General features: G+C 35.3%; 1 protein-coding gene across 4 annotated transcripts in view; it reads right to left on the reverse strand.

Moving 5' to 3' along the window:
* LOC149799581 (transmembrane protein 43-like) overlaps positions 1–22,386 on the reverse strand; it is a 56,391-nt gene that overhangs the window by 11,590 nt on the left and 22,415 nt on the right. For all 4 annotated transcript variants that reach the window (XM_089958919.1, XM_089958916.1, XM_089958917.1 and 1 more), the window contains exons 6-9: positions 11,837–11,912; positions 9,506–9,579; positions 1,789–1,922; positions 444–515 (exon numbers count right to left, since the gene is read on the reverse strand). In XM_089958919.1, the coding sequence (XP_089815045.1) occupies positions 444–515; positions 1,789–1,922; positions 9,506–9,579; positions 11,837–11,912 (356 nt within the window). The remainder of the gene's footprint in view (positions 1–443; positions 516–1,788; positions 1,923–9,505; positions 9,580–11,836; positions 11,913–22,386) is intronic.

Consider the following 22,386-nt stretch of genomic DNA (forward strand, 5'->3'; position numbering starts at 1 on the left):
TTGATCAGCCGTGTGCATTAATTGCTAATATCATTTTCATTCATTATGCATTGTCATTGCCTTCTGTTTTCATTTCATTTGTGAAATTATCCATTTCAGGGTTTGGATCTTGCAAAGAGTGTGTTGGTGGCAATATAAAGCTTCAGTGGTCTGCGTATATATATGATTTGTAAATGAAGATTGTATTGTCCAGATGATCTTTGGTAATTTCTGAAATTTATTATCAGTGTGATAGCTTTGATTTACAGTACTGTACATACTTGCTTATAAGTTTAGTCCACAAACCCAGATCTGCCACTGCATAATGTGCCAGGAGATCTGGGTCTAAACTTTAAATAATCAGTACACAAAACACAGACCCTGATCAGAATCTACATTCTTCGCAGTTGGACTTGACTTATAAGCAAGTATATGCTGCAATTACAGTATTGTTGATTTCCTACCATGGCAGGCGATCCAAGCAAGGATTCACCACTGATTCCTGCATACTCAAGCCGAGTCCTCAAGTCTCCAATCTGTAAATTAATCGATATTAGTAAAAAGAATATAAGAAAAAAAAACCTCGTGCCTTAATAACTTAATGACTGTAAGAACTGAATTAATCAAAATTGGCATATTTATTTTAAATAAAAAGTTAGGAAAACACCTCGTCTTAATAGAGTTTATAAAACAATTTACACATATATGAAAAACTTTTCTTTTACATTGTGTCTAGTTAACTGCTTTTCACAATCTGATAAATCAGTCACCAAACCTGTACTGATAATAATGTACCATTCTGGTCTGACCTGACATCTACATAAAATCATTCAATGGACACAGATAAATCCAACTGCAACACATTAAATTAAATGTACATGTCAGATACTAACTGGTATTTCTGCCAGTTCAAGATTATTTTCAGATTAACAGCCAATTTACTGATATATACAGAAGAAAAAAATGCTGGGTCAAATATTGTTTGACAACTTGCAAATTCACATGTAATAACTCGTCACCATTTCAAATGTCATGACTGAATATGACTGTCCCAACAGATCCAGCAATCTATCAGATGTTGCCATCACTCATCCACTCATTGGAAACTTTTATTTGCTTTCAGTTGACCCTATTCTTTAATAGAAAGTCTGTAAATTAATCAAGTAGTGCATTTTCATAATGATGATACATGTTAAATACGAATCTAACTTTGAAATCTTCAGCATCACTGGAGTATTTATGGTGTAATCATTATGCAATCTCTTTTTTATGTAGGTCACAGCCTTAAATATGATGGGTTGAATACAAAACTGCATTTTGTCAATATTAGATTGGGGTGTACTCACTACACAGAAATAATAGCCCAACACAATCTGGACACAGAGCACACAGTTCTGGCTATTGTTCAGTGAGATTCTTCAAGATGTATTTGCTGTAATGGGCTTAGATTTACAAAACATGGTTTATTCATTTTGGATCTCTCGGGACAATCCCATGTGCAATCCAGTGGAGATGAGGTAAAGCTGGTGAGTACATTGAGCACTAGGGTGTCAAAATGCAATTATTTTCAATTTGACTCCTAACAGTCAATTCTGACTCGGGTAGCAGAAGGGTAAAGAAACAATGCAGTCATTTCACTTCAAAAGTTCTTGTCATCTTAAGATGTAAGATCTAACAGACTTCAACTACTTTTAAAACCTAATTATGTAATAAAATTGGTACTTATATAATTATTATGTTGCCTTTTTGATTTAGCATATCAAACAATGTTTTCAACTTTTTTGCTTTACCATTTTATGAAGACATTACCTTTGGATGTAGAGGGTCCCTGTAATGATCTTTCCGGTAAAAAGCCCCATCATGCAATACCATATAGGAGTCTTGAGGTGGATGCAGATATGATGGAGGAAGTGGATGAAATTCTGATATTCTGCTTATTAAACCTGTAAGATTTGAAATTACAAACAGCATACAAACTCTGAAGATGGCCAGGCATAATATTCTCTAAATTATCATTGTAAATGTCTCAAAACTCCGATGTCCAGTAAAGTGAACCAGAAGAAAGTTAGATTCAAAGAACTTGTGTAAGTAAGATTTTCTTAATTTAGGTTCCTCTACCAGCATGACAAATTCACATATATATGTTTAATCTAGTGCTCAAACTATTTGGCAAACACCAAATGGCTGTTCTAGCCAAGGAAATACCCTTTTGAAAGCATATATTATTACTTTCTGCTCCCTTTCTGATCTGGAGATCACCCCAAGTAAAAAATGGCTCTGAGTCATACCCTCTTGATGTCTATAAGTTTCCCATTGCTCCCAGGTTCACAAATCAATTGTTTCAACTCTTCAGTGAACATATTCCATGGTCTTGTTATTATGTACATTCATAGCTGGAATCTATGCAAGTCCTACAGTGCTGGATATTGACCATAATAGTTCTGACGTATGTGTGAAGGGGGTCATTATTTTACTTTTCTAATAAACACTACTCTACAGTTCTGTTCTAATGGATGTATCTGGGAAATTTGGGGCCAATTTAGGTATATTTCACATAGTTTGTACCCATAGTGTTTTATAATTAAATTCTATACTACAAGGCATCATTTGGTAGACAATAAACTTGACATTTAAACTTATATAGTTTGATTTGATTTGTATCAAACATGACCCTTTGAGCCAAATAACCTACAAAAAGGCCAAAAATGCTTAAGAGGTGTCAAATATACAAGATATGTAGTCTACCTTATTCTGTAAAGTTTGTTATTAGTATTATGGAGACCAACATTTAAACTTGAGCTTAAAGAAAACCAAGGCATATATGATAAAACGAAATCATCTGGTAGACAATAAACTGATTTAGTTCCTAAAACATTGATTTATTTATACAAGACACATTCCTTTGTTCCAAATACCATGCAAAATAGTCAAAAATGTTTATGAGGTTTCAAATATTTGCCTTATAAAACCTAAAGTACAAGTATATGAATCATAAATCAGTGGCTTATGAGACACTAATGTCTTTGTAAAATTCTCACTATCCATAGCATCTGTACCTAATATAACTGCAACTAGGTGAGTAGTTCAGAATAACAGTTTTTCAATGCTCTCCTTACAAGATCTTATGAAGATGTTGGGCCATATGTGTGACTAGAGACCTTATTTATATAATAATTAGTTTTGGTGTTTTACCTTGTAGAATGGCACACCACTGCAGCCAACCCAAGGTGATGTGATGGCAGAATTCAAACCCCTGCAGATACTTTTAGTCACAATTCAGGCATGCCAACCACTAAGCTTTCAAATGGCTACTCAGTTCAAGCTTCACGTCAATATGACACAGAATGCCATGTATAATTTGCAACTGACAAACTAGTTTGGGACATTAACAGTTTGAAATGGTAACAAAGCACATCCCTATGTATGACTGTGTAACTCCAATCACCCCATGAGCAGAGACTGACATGTACCCAGAGACGTGACTATCATAAATTTGAATGCCTTTAGCACAATAACCATTACTAGCAGATGACAGAGAAGAACTTTTAAGAAGTTATTTCCAAGGTTGTTTTTTTCAGCAGTTTCAGAGAAGCCGTTCATGACATAAAGCCATATGTGACAGCATTAGAAGGCATCAGAAGGCCATACATTCAAAACAGGGATATAGCCCTGACAAAAATACATACAATGAAACCAACAGATACACAATTTATTGAAAATGAAGTTTAGATGCGCATATTTTGCTACAAGTAATTTAAAGATATAGAATATTGTATATTAAACTGGAATGACATGAATGATCATTAATTTCATTTAACCCTTTACCTCATAGAGCATAGTTACAAAGTGTAGCATGCTATAAATAGAACACCTGTTACCTATTCGACTCCATACACATATGCCTGCCTGTGAACTGTTAATCAATGTAGTGTATGTTAAGTTTAACAGCAATTTTAACCATTTTACATTTTTGGTACACATCTATTATATGTGGAAAATTTTAAGAGTAAAGTCCAATTGTTATAGCTGTGTAATTATTATTCACGGAAGATTTTTTTATGTGCTTTAAAATCTTTCACTGTCATGTCAGTGAGGCCGCGTGACCAACCGTAGCTGCCATTTCTCATACTCAAAATTTACAAGTTTTTCATCTGCGTCTACATCACTAAGTCATCTGAATTTGATAATTTATAAAAACTAACTGCTGCCTACATCAATATCAGAGCCTTTACCTAAGTTACTGAATCTTACATAGTTGTCAATCTAATCGTGAAAACTTCATAAGTACTGAAAGAAATCCACGACCGCCATTTTTGAGAGTGGAGATTACGACTCAGTTACTTTAAATAGCAGATATCGACCAGTGCATAAACAGTGACCACGTGATCTGACGTAATTGTCATTCGCAGAAATGAATGTAGTATCTAACAGAGGGTTTTCCTCGAAGTTGGCTCTATGAAAACCAGCTTAAAATGGCTGATGTTTACAGCCACATCAAAAGGCACTTCCATGCGACTGGAGCAGAGGCATCAAAAGGCGCTTCCATGTGAATGGTGTAGAGGTATCCAAAGACGCTTGCATGAGGTAAAGGGTTAAACATTTCACCAAACTTTCACAAAGCACATATGGTCACAGATTTCAGTGGTACAGCAAGCAAGAGAACTAAATTTATTCTACCAACTAATTGTAGTCACCAGTTTTACTGTAATGGCAGTTACAATCATACATTTCATCAGAATATTAACTTGCCACAATTTCATCAAAATAACAAATATACAGACACCTCAAGGTTCATTATATAAAGCACATAGGGCTGCATTCAGAGGCAAACGTCTGTAAGCAGGGCTATAACCCTGGCAAATGTACATACATTTAACCCAACAAGTACACAATGCCAATAACTGAATACAATAAATAACAAATGTCCATGTGGAGAGAATTAAGTTATATTATTAATATACAAACATACACTAAAATAACTGTACAAAATGTTGTTGTTGTTGTTGTTGTAGGGTTTAATGCCATTTTTTCAGCACATGATAGGCTATACACGGCGGCCAGTATTAATGGTGGAGGAAGAACCCAGGAAAACATCAAAAGAACCACCAACCCACGAGAAGCTACTGGCAAGCTTTCTCACATACCCACATAGGCTGAATCCAAGACTCAAACCAACGTAAACAGTGTACAAAATGTATTGTCTTCTGTATGGATCCTTAAGGAACTGCATGTTTTATTTACATTTGCAGACAAATAGTCACCAAATACAAAATACATACAATGTAAATTCTTTATCATTCATGACTACCCTAAAAGCAATGTATTTCAAGTCTTGAAATGTGTACTGAATATGTACCAAATATCTGCTCTTGTTTTTACCCATTGGCCAAGAATCAGCCACTCACCCATTACTGATAAAATTCCATTGTTCTGAAGCTTTTGCTTATCATTATGCATGTGAATAATGTGAAATAGTATCATTATGAGGATAGTGATTACTATTATTATTCTTATCTACAGCCAGAATTTTTTTATTTGCAGTTCTTTTCATACTAAATAAAAACTTAAAAATGTACATAATTATTGTCTAGAGAGAGAGAGAGAGAGAGAGAGGGAAGAGAGACTTCCCATTCTGTCAGCATTCTACAAAGAATTAAGCTTCTTGAATTTTGCTCTTTAAAAAAGAAATCAAATAATAAAATGACGCAAGATTAAATGTGGTTTTCCGCAACAAATATCTAATTTGACACCAAGATCTCAATGGTGGTTAATTCCCTTGTTTAGTCTAAGACTGGTTTACGAACCCCAAATATGCACATAACATTTTGGAATCGGGCAACAATTATTACTTTTGGTTCTGAACCAATGAATGTAGTCCCACTCTATTTTTGATCATTTTTTCCTCTCTCCTTTTGGTGGTGATATAAAACTTTGATTTAGGCATTTTTAGTATTGATTTAACAGTACAGTAATTGTTTATTCTTTAGAATTTGAGCATAATGGTGTGGTTGTCTGTGTGTATTTTGGCAACAGAGTACAGTGAGTAATGAGGAACTGATGATGATCCAGTAGTGAAATCTGTGACCCAATGCACAGTGCTTTGTTTATAGTCCAGTCTCTCAAAAAATGCTCAATAACCTATGACAAGAACTTCACCATGAATTTATTTTTTAAGGTACTTTAGCATACGAATATGATTTATTATCATCTGGACACAATGGAAAATAAATGAGAAATAAATGTACAGAATATATAGAAAAATTCATTGTGATCTGATTCCTGTCAGTAATGTATCTTTCAAACTTTAAATTGATTTAAAAATTTTATTATTACTGATAGACTCATGAAATTTTTACATTTGAGTACTGGTATATTGACTTACAAAATACAACAATAAATTAAAAAAATAAAAATTAATTCACCTAACTTCAACAGTTTAAAAAAAAGGGTACTTATATGAACCAATACCAGAGTCTCCTTTTGTTTCCACGCATCTTTTCTACATGCTAAATCTGACTTTGAAACTTACAATGGTTTCTTCTCACAAACTGCCAGTCATTTCACAGATGAAGAAATAGAACACTTAATTGTCAGCTCAGATGAAGAAACTACAATAGTAAAACCTTAAAGTGGTTATTCAGTGGAGTGACACAGATTGTTTGTGCACTTCACTTGAAGAAAAACGTCAATGATTAGTTTTAAAAAAAAATAGGGTTGGCATCAACATGCAAGCAGAAACAAAACTGACCACACATCTTTTGGTCACAAAGGAATTTCACAAGTAGGAAATTCTGGAGTATTAGAAGAATAGAATATGCATCATATGTCATTTCGAACAAAGCACAAGGTTTCTAGCCACAGTTTGAAAAAGTTGTCATCTCAAATACAGGGCTTTGAGAATTATGAATCTTAGTATTGTTACTACATCAGGTTTTGGAGATCACAAAATCAGTGTTACACTGTTACTGTGGTAAAATGGTAATATTACAACATGGATTTGGCAACAAATTAATGTTACCACAAGGAATTCGGAATTAAGAATGCAATATTGTTAGTACATGAGGTTTTGGAGTTCACATAATATGTGTTATACTATCACCTTGGAAAAAGGATAATGTTACTACATGAATTTGGCAATTAAGAATATGGCAATGTTACTGTACCATACTTTCAAGATCACAAAATTAGTGTTACACTGTCACCTTTGAAACATGATACCGGTCATGTGACCACATGGATTTGGGAAGAAACATTGTAGTATTGTTACAATTTGAATTTCTAGAGATCACAAAATAAGTTTTAAACTATCACCTTAGAAATAGGGTAAATATTACTAAATGAATTTGAGAATTAGGAATGTAGCATTGTTGCTATATCAAGTTTTGGAGATCACAGTATATATGTAACACAGTTATCTTAGAAACAGACTAATGTTACTATGTGGATTTGGGAATTAACAATGTAATACTGTTACTACATCATCTTTTGGAGATCACAAAAACAGTGTTACAAGGTAATGTGATTATGTCTGGTTTGGGCACTAAAACTGTATTATTACTAGCACATTTACAAGTACAACTTGTATTCACTTTACAGTTTCGTATGCATCTTCCTTATTAAACCTATTATCCTGTCAACAAAAGTTTAAAATTCCCATAAAATATAGAAGCAAGCTATTCCTATTTTGCTGTGGAAGCTGTCATATGTAAAGCAGACATGCTAACCCTAACAAGATCTTCTCCGTAAGGCAGTCAATATTTTTCAATAAGTTACACTAATTTGTTTCATTAAGATGTAACAAAAATATCATGATATGTTAATGCCTAACTGGAAAACATGCATTTAAAAAGTGCATAAGTATGATCGGGTGCAGTGAAGTCAACATAATTTTCAACCAAAACGTTCAGAATAAACACTTAGATCTCAATAAATTTGTGGACTGTTTCAATATTACAATCAGCTGTATTTCCTGAAATTGTGCAGCTGTAGTCCAAAAGAGGAAGAATGAAAATAATTTCTGATAGTTGATTGGTGATAAAATTTAATCCTCTTTAAAAAGTAAATTCTTGAGTTTAATACAAAAACAAATGTGTTTCACTAGCTTGCGCCATATTAGATTTTATTCTACATGAACTCTCAACAATTTTTATGTGTCACTATTTTCAATTCCATTGCTAAAATTACAGCTCAGGATATTGATTTCTGTTCACTGCATATTTCCTAGTGCAACCACATCTTGGTTTTCAGGGGATTGATCAACATGTTCTTCAGCAAGCTTCTTTATTCAACTTGATATAAATCTTCACCCAAATTTGTGTTCAAATTTATAAAGCTAGAATTAAACGTTTAGACAGTTACAAGTATCATCAGCATTATGATTTGTTTTTGACTGTTGCACATAAAGGGGTAATTTATAAACAGTATGAATAACACAGGCCCTATAATAGATCCCTGTGAAACTCCTTTGTTGATATAGACATCAGCTCTGATTTAATGTTATCAATAACAAATTGTTGGATTCTGTCAGAGAGGTATGATTTGAACCATAAGAGTGAAAAGTGAGAACATTTGTACTTTTCAAGTTTCATTAAGGACAGATGTCCTTTATCTATATCTACATGTAAATACCTATAAAAAGTAATAAACTATGTTTGTCTTTTATCAGCAGATGTTCTTTATATGCAGGTATTCACTGAGGATGGTTTCACTGCATCAGAAAAAGTTAAAGAAACTACAATCACCTATATGTCAGTGCTTGAATGAGAGATATGAATGCTAACCATCTTATATTCTTTCAAATTCCTTCATATCATTCACCACAATTTAAATGTCATGAATCAGTTCAGGGAAAAAAAAAAGGTTACAGATGGAAGAATGGCCAGGAATAATAAAATATCTGCCTAATATTAATAGACAGGGTCTGAAAATTTCATGTGCTGAGGTCCAGGACCAATCTTTTTTAGGCCATATATTACCATCACTAGCCTGTTTGACCTTTAATAGCTCTTAACTGTCTCAATACAATTATTAAAATGTGCTTTTTATCCCTTTTGCATCTGAAAATCGTTATTAAAGTTAAATTATACAAGTAGAAGTTGAGCAGATGACAGTGACAGACTGGTGTTATACTGTAACAGTACCAGAAATGTGCACAATTTTACCAACCAATATAGAGAACACCAATCTATGTTTGATCTTCATCCATCAAATGTGAGTCTTTCCTCAACCTCAGTTAAAGCCAAGCATCTGCATTTTTTTCTAGATGAGTTTCTTTACAGTATTTACTGACTGGCCAAAATCATGCAAGGAATTTGTCTGCAACAACCATTGCACCAGTTGCACTGTAGAATGGCAAATGTTACATGTCTGAAATTGCAGACCATGATATGATATGTCTATTTTAAAATAAGTTTACATTAATAGCAATTCATGGCTTACTTTCAAACTCTTTAAATTATAAATAATGCAAAGATGTTTGTACTATGTAACTATAATTATGTAAGTAATCATCCATGAAGTTATTTACCTTTGGACAACCCGAACTGCCCTACATGAACATTAAAAGCTTCTATGATCCTTAGTGGATTTGACAGCAACCGTCTGAAATGTGAAGTAAATTAGCAACTTACAATATAAATCTCAATTTATTCAGAGATTATTGCAAAGCACACAAATGCCAGTTTATTTGTTAACTTGTTTATTTATTTATTGCTTTATAATTTATTAAACTGTTAATTTTAGTTTATTTGCAGGCACTCCATCAAATGAACTCATTTCACTTATTCATTAAGACATTCATTAATATATTACTTAAATCATGATTTTTGTTTATTTATCTATCATAGGGTTTCCTTAAAATATGAATCTGAAGGATCGCCGATTCTTGGGCTGAAATTTCCAAGAGTCTAAATATGAAGACTAAGAGACAAAATCTTAAACTGTGAACATGGACAAAGAAAACACACTTTAAGCCTGATACAGCATGATCTGTATATATCACTGGTGACAGTCATGATAACAACACACTTAAAACTCATTTAGAACTACTGGCAATTTTGCTTGATACAGCATGATCTTTATATGATCACCGTTTACATTAAGATCACTCATCAATTTTCACCCACATGTCACTGAATTTTTGAGTGTGTCCTTTCCGTTTCTTTCTACCATATACATTTTCATAGTTTGATCCAGTAAGTTTAAATGTCTCCTTGAGAAAAAAGTCAAATATTTATGTGGCATGATATTTATATGTAATAGTTAAATTTGAAAATCCCATTTGATATGACACAATGTCATGCAATCAACAATAAACCAATGTACACAGTGTAACAGTAATGCAGTAATATTTGAAATGATCAAATAGGAAATTCACTCATATGCCAGAAACATGACCAATTAACAGAGAATCAATTGCAATACAACATGCTTTTCTGGGAATAGTATAGCATCAAAAAAAATAAACACAATCAATCCTCTTTGATTAGTCTCACATGTTCTAATTTCTAGTCATCACAGCCTATTTGCCATCTTAATCTGTAAAGGCGTTAAATTCCAATTATCTCAGTGTCACTCAAACAAACCATTTATATTTTCAAAACAAATGATCAAAGTGGACATTGCTGTCAATTATCTGATAATCCCATGCAACTTAGATCTTCTGATAAGAACAATGCAAACTGACAAGTTGTTTAAACAGGTGCATAAAAACAGTCATTCAAAGAGCATGATATCAAAGGTTATTATATGATGCTAATTATAATGTTTGATGCTTATGGTCAAATTTCCAAACATCAAACTGACACACAGGACGGAGTACACACACATCAGTTTCTGGTCCAATATGAAATTCATGCATCGAATCCAGAGATTATGGATCAATGGGAAACCCTGCTAGTTACTGATTTATATAAACATTTATTACTTATTTAATCCAATGAGTTTGAGCAGACAACAAAAACTTTAAACATTTTGTTTACAAATGTTAAGTGGAAATCACAAAATAACTCTACATATCGATAATCTGATGTATACTGTGACATAAGAAACAAAGTCAGTTTATAAAACTTGTAATATTTTGCATCAAAAGTATGGGTGTCATAGAAATGCCCACTCTATTTCCTTCTTCCAAACCAAATATATCAGTGGCTTCGGAGATGCAGCTAAAATAAATAAATTCCTTTGTATGAGGGCCTCAAGTAGATTAGTTCTTAGCTAATTGTGTTGCCCTCTTTAAATAAGGTCATTATTATCATTATTATTATTGTAGGACATATATACTGTAAACCTGTATCAATTTCACTGGTTTTGTAAAAAATTACATTTTCATTCATTCTTCACTTAAATTTGTGGATTGGTGAAAGGGTCCTATTTTTTTCAAAGATGTGCTCTTTGTGGATCAAGAAGACATTAAATTAAAAGGCTTTATTTGTCTTCGATTGTAAGTAAAAATGCATAAAATCTCATCCCTGCTAGTTACTGATTTCTGTAAACATTTATTACTTTTTTAATCCAATGAGTTTGAGCAGACCACAAAAACTTTAAACATTTTGTTTACAAATGTTAAGTGGAAATCACAAAATAGCTCTACATCTCGATAATTTGTAATATTTTGCATCAAAAGTATGGGTGTCATTGTAGGACATATGTACTGTAAACTTGTATCAATTTCGCTGGTTTTGTGAAAAATTACATTTTCATTCATTCTTCACATAAATTTGTGGATTGGTGAAAGGGTCCTATTTTTTTCAAAGATGTGCTCTTTGTGGATCAAGAAGACATTAAATTTTCAATAAAAGGCTTTATTTGTCTGCTATTATAAGCAAAAATGCATAAAATCTCATCCCAATTTACTTACGTAGGATAAACATGTTTGTGATTAAATGTTTCATGAAAAGAACTGCAATTGATCACATCAGATCTCCACTCTTTTGCTGTAATAAAGGAAACATAATTAATCTCACATACAAGAACTATTTAAACTCAACAAACCACTAACAGTTCTAAGTATGTAAAACATTACGTGTACTTTTTATTTAGTTGATTGAGAAAACGGAGGCAACTTGATCAAGTATACAGTTTACATGCAAAAAACTGGCAATTCCATGAAGCTCATGTGAAACTATTGTAGAATTCAAATGTCCACCTTTTATTTATTGAAACAGAATACTTTCCACTGAGTAACAGCAAAAGTTTGCCATATTTTGCAAAACAAACCATCCCTTCTCAAACTGAATTCTTTTTTTATAAATAGCTCATTTTTAGTAGATTATGTTTTTCCTACTATATTTAACTGATCACATTATCATATATACTCACCTATTAGCTGAATATTTTAGAAAAAATGAAGGCCTGGAAGAATGAGGTCAGCTTATCCATGGCACAAGGTCTAAACTTGAATATTATTAAGTTTTCTTGTTGGCTGTCGGTATGTATTGTTACTGTAAATCGTTAAGACAATTTCACATGCCTAATGATGCTACACATCGCATATGATAATTCGATGGCAGGAAGTATTTTTACTAGCACTATGGATAGGATAATGAACCAAAACCAGGCATTACTTGAGTACTTTTGTCTATTTGATATATGTTCACCAGAAAATGCAGCCATACATGTATTACAGCCACGATTGTATGTGTATTTTTCAAAAGAGCCGCGATATTAGTAATCTCTGTCCAGTGTTTTACTGTTTCCTAATCAGCGATCATTAAAATCTACCTTACAAATGCACACACGCTTTATTTCTGATTAAATAAATATGAAAAGTAACTAAATAAATTATGATTCTGAAGGTATTTTTGACAGAAATACATGCATGATGGTTAGTCTTTAAGCAACGAGAGGTTCCAAAGTGTTTGTGTTGTACACATGCCTAAGAAGGGTAAATAACAGTCAAATAGCAATATATAAGTCGGCGTGATTAAGGTGTCAATATTCTCAAATAAAGGTATCTATCTTTTGTGGATTTATCTGACTGATGTTTTTGGAAATAAAAGGCAGCCACCTGGATTTTGATAAAAGCATACTTGAGGTACCAAAACTTTAGCATACATAAGCAATGATTATCCTCTGCAATTATTTAGCTGTTTATAAAGCAAAGACTGTTATTAGTTTCTGAACAAAAACTATACTTACTGTGCTCTATGCTAAATAAAGCTTGAGGGATAATGGATTTCTTTTATTACACAAATGCCAATGAATTTACTAATCCATACAGATTCTTTGATGTATTTTTCAATGACATAAATCAGAGCTCAAGGTTTCTAATCAAAACCATAAATGTCGCACATACCTGAAGTGGTTTTGTGTGTAATGATGTATACATTGATAGTCAATCATATTTTTGTTAACTGAATCAAGCTACTGGTAGGAAAAAACGAAACAATAATAAATAATTATCCATTACAATGAAAAATAATTATCTAATACAATTTCATAAACAGTCACCCATGGCAAAATTACATGATAAAGTTTATATAGGATAACTATCGCTATAACAAATTATTTAAGTTTATTCTTTCTAGAAAGTTAAGGCAACCATTAAAATAAGCATTCTGTTGATATGGCATTCAAAAATTACAAATTTCTGAATATGCTGCAGCAAATAACAATTGTGCTGCAGTACACAAATATTGTGTACATGAGAAGCAAGTAAGAGAATGGCAAAAACCAAAGCAACTTTAGAACAAATGCAATGAACAAAGAAGACACTTCAGACTGGGATTGCTTCATTCTCTGAATGCTGCTATATCTAATACATTGTTACAAGAACTGCAATGCATCTGTGTACTAAACAAAAGGCAAAAGATGACAAATACAAGTACGCAGGTTCATCAAAATGTGCTGCATCGGTCAGTTAGATTTCCCATTTAATAAACTGGCATGGCTCATGTCTCAGGCAGTGAACAAAAATTGCACAAAAGGTACCAAAAGACCTAGAAGAAAAAAAACTGAATTGTTTCAGAAGTTACTCAAACACTGAAAGCAGTGATCATTTAAACCATCCCAAATCAGGAAATATAGATAAGATGCATATGAACTCTAACCTTCTGCACAACCAAAACATCACTGCTGAGAAAACAGCCAGTCATGAAAAAACATATTTCTCAGTAGCTTTTGCCTGTTCAACTCAGTTCAAAGCTGCCTCCTGTCAACATATTTAAATGTAAGAGAGCAGCATGATGTTTCCTGCTGATGTCAATGTTCGTGCACATCAAAAACAAAAAAATCTTGAATGCTCATCTGGGCATGTTTGGAATACATAAGACAGATGAGGTCAAATAATGGTTGCAAAGAAATGTAAAACTACATTGACTCTGATATCTAGAGTTGATCAGGTGCAGAGAAGCTGACGAAATGCTGAAATTTCTTAAAGCTGGATATCAATCTGGTAGCTAAGTAATCAAAGACAGGATTTTAACAGGATGATTTTATTATTTTAAAGTAAGGACTAAATATTTGAGACTAAATTTTTATAGTGTTTGCCTATCAAATTAATGTTCATACATTCACTTTCATTAGGACTGAGAAAAAATATTTTATTTTGTCACTCCAAATTCATTTACAACTTACAGTGCGTAACTTGTGATGTTTCATACTTACATGTGGGTCAGGCACTTTTAATGTTTATACACGAGTTTGGAGGTGGGATCACCTTATACATGAACAGGTTAATCTGAGAGTATATATGGTAAACTAGGATAACTTTCTTTGCTAGTTCTGAATCAAGACCTTACAATAAGTTGGAAAAACAGCATCCTGTACATAGACAATATAAACAGAGGAATGCAACTCTTAAAGGTAAACTCTCCTTTCTATCTGCTAATTGGCTACCATTATACCAGATTTAAACCAGTTTATTTTTTCTACTTGAGCAACACCTTAAAGGATGCTAAGCACTGCAGAGGAAGGGTGGGTTGAATTATTTGTAATGTGATGATCAGGTAAGTATTATAGGACAAACAATTTGCTTTCTCCATCGAATACATTACTTGATCATATTACATTAGAAGAACAGGTAAGAGATGGAGGAACTGACATACCTGCCATAAAACACAGTGTCACATGAAAAACACGATTTTGTACTCACACCCACTCATCCCCCACGATTTTCAGGAATCTTAGTGATCACGTTTTTTTTTAAACAACAAAGATGAAGAAACATTTCTTGACCACCGCGATATAATTATGTCTGTAATAAAAATATTATGAACAGTAAACAGTCCAGCTCAAAGCTCAGCTAAACCGGTCCTCAGGGGAAACAGTTGATATAGAGGCAATTAAGAAGTAAAGTGGTCTGAGATAAACAACCACCTTTCAGGGATTACTTATTTGACTGAAAATAGCCAGGCCTGCTAGAGTGATGTGCCAAATCACAATTCTGCTGTGGAAGAGTCCATTTTGCTAATCTGCATAGGTAAAGTACACAAAGCAGAACAACCCATGGAGACCTTGGTTTATACATGAACAAGGGCATTCCCTGTTCTATTCTGCACCTGATTGTTTTTCCAAGTGAATCCAGCAAAAGTGATCAGTAATGCCTGGTTCTGAGGTTGTGCTTTCATAACGGGGAGTGTTTACTGTCTGGGTAGCTATCACTGGCCTGATAAGGCTCCGTTCTCTCCATGCTTAGCTATGCAATGCAGACAGAAGCTGGATAAAGTGGTCTTGGCATGATATCCAAATAACTTCAACATGTCACAAATGGGGATATTACATTCGAATGTCAGGCTGTGGATAATGCATGTATTTTGTAAGCCAAGATTTTCATGTGGTGTACCTGTTCCTGAGACAGGTTACTGGATGCAGATTTTATAACTTCAATAAACCAAGGGGCAACACTTGTAGAGTTGTGTCTTGCTTTGTTGACATGAAAGGCAGAAAGAGCCTGGTCCAGCCATTGCAGATGTTTGCCGATCACTTCAAATAATATCTGATAGGGCGGGGGATCTTGGTGCGTCACATCACTCGATGTAGTGATCAAAAAGAGAGGATGAACCAGACAGAATTTAGTTAAAATAGCCCAGTCTTGAAAGTACTAATGAACATACAAGTGTTTTAGTGGCATCAACTGAAAGATATTTGCGGATGGAGCTGATGCGTCTCAGCTCAAGATATGCAGCCTTGCATATGTTCATGGCATGTTGATGCAATGTGAGAGTACTATCCAGAGTAACACCTAGGTTTCATACTGATTGTGTGAATTTAATGTTGGTGTTGCTGATATTTATTGTCTGAGGTAAAGGATGTGAATGAGAAAGTCTTTGTGTTGTGATCAGAATGGCCTCAGTTTTATCATCTTTCGTCTACAGCTTGTTACATGTCATCCATGATTTCACATCAGAAATGCACCTCTCTACACCTTGGATGGTAGCATCAACTTCAGTTGGGTGGCTAGATTTGTATATTTGGGTGTAATCAGCGTACAATTGGTGAGACACTGGATGATGATCTATGACACTTGAGAGCGACTGAGGGTAAAGAATGAAGAGAACTGGTCCAAGAACAGACCCCTGTGTAACACCACAACATAGATCAACTGGGCTGGAGTGTATTCCATTTGCAGATACAATTTGTGTCCTGTTGATCAAGTTGGACTTGAACCATAGTAAGGCTGTATCATGAATGCCAAATACATGCAGGAGACGGTGAAGTAATATATCATGGTCTATTGTGTCAAATACTGCAGGCAATACAAGGAGGGTGAGGACTGTAACCTTTCCGCTATCCAACACAGAGAGAATGTCATTAACTACTTTTAGAAGAGCAGTTTCAGTACTGTGGCAAGGGCGATATGCAGATTGTACATTGCTAAAAAGACTGTTTGAATTCAGATGAGATACAAGCTGGGATAGAACAACCTTTTCTAAGATTTTTTATATGTATGGGAGATTAGAAACTGGGCGATAGTTCTTTAAATCGTTATGGTCTAGTGTGTTGGTTTCTTCAGCAGAGACTTTACAATGGCAGTTTTGAAAAATGATGGGAATTCCCTGGATGAGAGAGAGGTATTAATAACATCAGTTAGTGAAGGCAATACTGGATCTAAGCACTCAAGCAGCAGTGATGTTGGAATTGGATCAAGTTCACATGACTTTGGTGCACTCTTCATCAGGATTGTATATACAAAATCCATAGACAAATTCTGTATCCCAACTGTATGGTGACCATGAGTCAACTGAAATTATGGTGTCAAGCTTATCTCTAATGGTTTGTACTCTGTCACGGAAGAAATTTGCATACATGTCCGGAAGGTCAACTGGAGAGAAGGTAGTTGGAAGTGGGTTAGATTTGTTCCTTGACATTAGCTAAGTAGTCTCTCTGGACATGGATAGAACAGTGGTGACTGGGTGCTAATGAACAGGATGACTAGAATGGGAATGTCTGTTGCCAAGGCGATCAGATCACTGATCCAAGATTTTTCCCATCATAGGCGGGTGATTAAAACTATCTGGAAGTTCGTATCCCTCATTTTCTGAACTACTTTTGATATCAGTATTGACAGAAGGAAGGCATATTCCCTCTCAACTGACTGATAGAGCATAGATAGCCCATGCTTCTGGGTCTGAAGGGGAGATGATGGGTAGCAATTTTGTTGTACCACCTCATCATGAGAAGTTATAAAATTGGGCAACCCCATAGGGTGCAGACTTGACTGAATGTGTAAGGAAGGAAACACCACTACGTATGAAGCAGTTGCCCTCTCTTTTACAGTGAGTTGTCTAAAACATTGAGCTGTTCTGGTATGTTTTAAACCTGAATGTTTATCTCATATTGAGCACACCGCCGACGAGTATCTCACACCATGATGCAAAGGTCCGGTGATTTTGTAACTCCCTGTTTGAGGAGGTACCTGACCAATACCAAATTGTCCAACAGTACCATGACCTATTTCCACGTATGCAATGTATCCCAGTATTCAAAGCATTGCGAATGGCTTTCATTTCCATGAGACTGAATCATTATTTCTAGTTATGGGTTTTCGAGCGGTGTTCCTGTCATGAGTCACTTCCTGCCTTGCCAATGAATTAGGAAAGTTTTGATGTGGGTTGAGATTCTAATGTTTTGATCTAGATGACCACTATTAAGCTGGAAGGCCATTTGTAACGAGCATATGTAAAGACGACCAAGGGGTGACAAATTTGCCGCTGCACTGAACACGCCAAAGAGTTGAGGAAACTCCCAAGCCAATATAAATGTTCTGTTTTAAATCTTCACAGATGCATGAAAGCAATCTTTTCACTAAATTGTTTCTCACAGAATACCTACCAAATCACCTCAACGATGGGAATATAACCCTCACTACCTTCATAATCCAACCCTCCCTAAAGATGAAAATTTATTATATAGACAAAGGACAATAACTCTTGCCCATTACCTCCCCATGCCACTGATAGGTGGTCCTAGTTGTAAGCTGAGTTGAACAACATATAATGGGAGGATGGGACTGTATCAAAAAGATAATGAAACATTTGCGTTCTCCTTTGAATAAGTTCCATGATCATATGAAATAAACATTCAGGTTTTAATGTTAGGAGAATAGGTAACTGATGTAGGGAGTGTTCAGCATCATGCCTATAACTCAGGTAAACTTTGAAGGAAAATTGGATTCCTGATATTAAGGATAACCCACTTTCCTATTAGCACAACTGAAGGCGAAGTGGTTTATGTCTGGGAATAAATAATGAGATCTTTCCACAAAATATTTCTGGAGAAATCCAGTGAAAGATGCATAATGAGCCCATCCAGAGGTTCTGCTGATGTCAATTGGGTCTGGTACCCACTGGCGTGACCGAGACTGGGACAACCAGATCATAAGTGTGTTGCTTTTGAGCCAATTCTCATAGAAGGTTGACTGTGCATGCCAACAATGGCCTCAACATCTTTGATAGAGGAATTATGGTCAAAGGCAAGGCTCACATAGATTGCTCTTATTTCATCAGCAGAGATCTTCATTATGCCACTCTTTTCTGTCAATATGTTATAGAATGTCATCCATATTACCCACTAAACGGGATCTTCTGGTGTAGAACTATCACTGGATCAAGAAAAGCACTGATCCTGGATTTGTTCAAGCAGAGTGAGGCAATCAAAATATTTTGCACTGTCCTCTGGACCCTAATGGCTGCTAAAAGCCAGTAACAAATGGACTCCCCAACCCCAGGTGGTCGCATCTGTACACATGGTCACATCTAGTTGCGGTTGTTCGATACGTATGCTTGTTATGAGCAAACCTTGGTTGCACCACTTGTCCAGGTATAATAATCTCTCACCAATTACGCTGATCATGCATGCATGCGGAATTGAAAAGGGTCCCCTGTACAAACGACCTAGTGGGATAGGATCCGCTACTGCATTCAACAATCTGAGTAGTTGGAGGAACTCTGGCTGTTATCCATTTATTGTTGGAAATGGACTCTGCGAGGTTGATGATTCAGACCAACTCAAGGTTGGCATGACATTCCATGAGATCTCCATCTTGAAATTTGGTAAACTTGATGCAGATGAATGAAGTCGATGTTTGGTCTCTGCTTGCATTGGCTTTCCTCACCAGAAAGAGCTTGGAGTAAACTCTGTATACTGTGGAGTCCACCACCTGATTGTCTATGATCACTGTGATCTCTTGGTGTAAAATGTGTCAACTGACGGTACTTCTGACACGAGATGACAAAAGAAGAGGGGAGAGATTTCAAGCCACACTGAGAAAATTTGGCTCATCCACTGACTTGGTTTAAAGGGATCGATCCAATGCTGTTTGAAAAACACGAGCCTGGTACCTACCAATTACTTGTCTGTGGGTAGTCAGGGACATGAATCAACAGCAAGAAGGTGGGGTTTTGGTGATAGAGAAACTTTCTTTCTTACCCCTTTGATATGACTGCCCCCAAGACCAATCTGTGTCCATGTATATGAGCAATCGGACTGCAGCTGGTTTTGGGGTTGTGTAGCAAATGATCCTGTATCCCCTCATCATGTATTTGATGGGGATTCAAAGATGATTTATAAGCCGATGGTAGCTGCACAGAGAGGTGGAGGGGCAGTTCTTGTGCTGCCTGCTGCTGCACTTCCTCTATCTTGCAATCAAACAGCAGAGGTCTGGACGTGATCTGACATTATCAAAGTTAAGCATAAGCATGCATCCCATTGCACAAGATCAAGGTTAATGAAAACCATCACAGCATTTGCCACTGCATGGTTGGTCACCATGTTTGAATTTCTGGCCATTGATTCTTAGGTATGTACAATGCCAGGCCTACTCGACAAGTCTCAAAACCAACAACAACGAAGATGCGGACACTATATTGCAAACAAGCTTCAAAGTGGTGTGCAGGACGCCTTTATTCTCCCTATAGTAAGTAAGCAAAGTCAGACTGACTGCAGTGTTGTTCTTGTATACCACTGGGGGATCTGCACTGAATGCATTGGAATGGGTCTTATACCTGTGATTTGCAAAGGATGCTGATAGTTGACTCTCAGAAAAAAAGGCGTTGGAACTGCCTGGGTCACTGATCTTGACAGAAAGTCTCACGGCAATTTCCTTGATTTTTCCCAGACTTCTGGCACAAGACAGAAGGAGAAATGACTTCCTCATCATCAATATCAACCAAGGGCTTGACCTTCAAGGCCAGTGTAGGAGAAAACGATGATCAAGGATCAAGATTGATATCCAGATAATACTGTTACAACTCTATGGTCTTAAACTAAGTAACAGAAAAGGTAAATGCAACAGGTTTAGCAAAATACAACAAATAATTTACCTCCCTTGAATACAAAGTGAAAATTTAAAAGGAACCTATGGTATTGTGAATTAAATCCCAAATAATCCTAAACGTTCTACCTCAAATCCCAAAGTATAGCATTCCTGATGGATTCCAGTATTGAATGTGCTGATGTACCAATAGCCTTGAATGACCTGATATGCCAAGTCTTGATGTATCACAATGATATAATCCAGAATGGCCTTGATTAAAATCACAAAAATCCAAAAATAGTGATTTAGTCCAAAATGTCAATGAGCGTTTCCTAATTAGAATCAATAATTTTAAATAATTCCTCTCAAATTATAACTGAACAGAACTAACAATGATTCATGAGACTGAACTTAAAGTAATAAATTAATAATTTTTATGACAACAACTTTATATAAAAACCTAATACACAATAAAATGACCCGGATGTTAGTCAAACATTAGCAACAAAATTTTCTAAAACTCAATCTTCTTAATGAAAAATTAAACCAAACTGCAAACGAATTTGCTTCTTGACCCTTCTAAGGTCTAAAGGCTATATCAACATGTTTACATTATCTTAAAGTAGAATCTACAATCATGGACAAAATTTACGCACATTGTATAGATCCAGAATGTCCATGACTGAATTCACAATAATCCAAAAATAGTGATTAAGTCCAAAATGTCAATGAGCAGGTTCTAATGCCAACGAATAATTTTTAAATAATTCCTCTGAAATTATAACTCAACACAACTAACAATGATTCTAAAAACTGAACTTGAGGTAACAATGAAAAATTTTATGAGAACAACTTTATATAAAAACCTAATGCACAAAAAAACAAAAATGACAACTGTAAACAAATTTGCTTCTGGAACCTTCTAAGGTCTAAAGGCCGTGTCAACAATCTACAATCATGGACAAAAGTTAAGCACACAATATTGATATGCATTATAATGGACAAAATTTAAGTACACAGTATAAATATACACAATATATTCTTAGAGACACAGAGCAGGCTGGGTCATTGTCTCTGAGACTGTTATGGTAAGCCATGCGTACATTGCTAACCATTTCCGCAGGATGTATTGATCTAATTGGTATAGGCAGCTTGTCAAAATCAAAATCAGCCAGTACATGTGTCATGCAGACAGACAACAGTACTACTGGAGTATTAGTAATGTAGGCACATGGAAGGAGCTCTTAACCAGATCCCTGACAATGTTAATGTTCCATGGCTCTACTGGAAAAGGTATGGGATAAAATGTTACAGAAGTCACACAGTCACTTAACAGGATGGATCTAGAGCCAGATGGTACAGTTGGTAGCAGATAGGGTATCAAACTGAGATAGAATTTCATGGCAAGATCCACATGCGCCTGGACTTGCATGCTCTAAGGACATGCTGGGACATGAGATGGAGTTTACACCCATTACGCTGTCTAGAATTGGGTAGAAATGCACACAGTGTTATTCTCAGCTAAAACTGTCACCCCTTGCTGTACCAAATGATGCAACAGCAAATCCAGAGACAGTGTAAACGGTGGAGAAGTTGCAAATTCCTCCATGCAATGGTACCAGTATGTATTTCGTATCTTCGGTGGGAGGGGCGGGCCCCAATGGCGTCCTCAACCAGGCTGGCCAGAGACTTAGTATTTGGGTGAATGCTCAAAA

The sequence above is a fragment of the Sinohyriopsis cumingii genome, chromosome 5 (genome assembly GCF_028554795.1).
Source record: "Sinohyriopsis cumingii isolate HCF-2022 chromosome 5, ASM2855479v2, whole genome shotgun sequence".
Lineage (NCBI taxonomy): Eukaryota > Metazoa > Mollusca > Bivalvia > Unionida > Unionidae > Sinohyriopsis > Sinohyriopsis cumingii.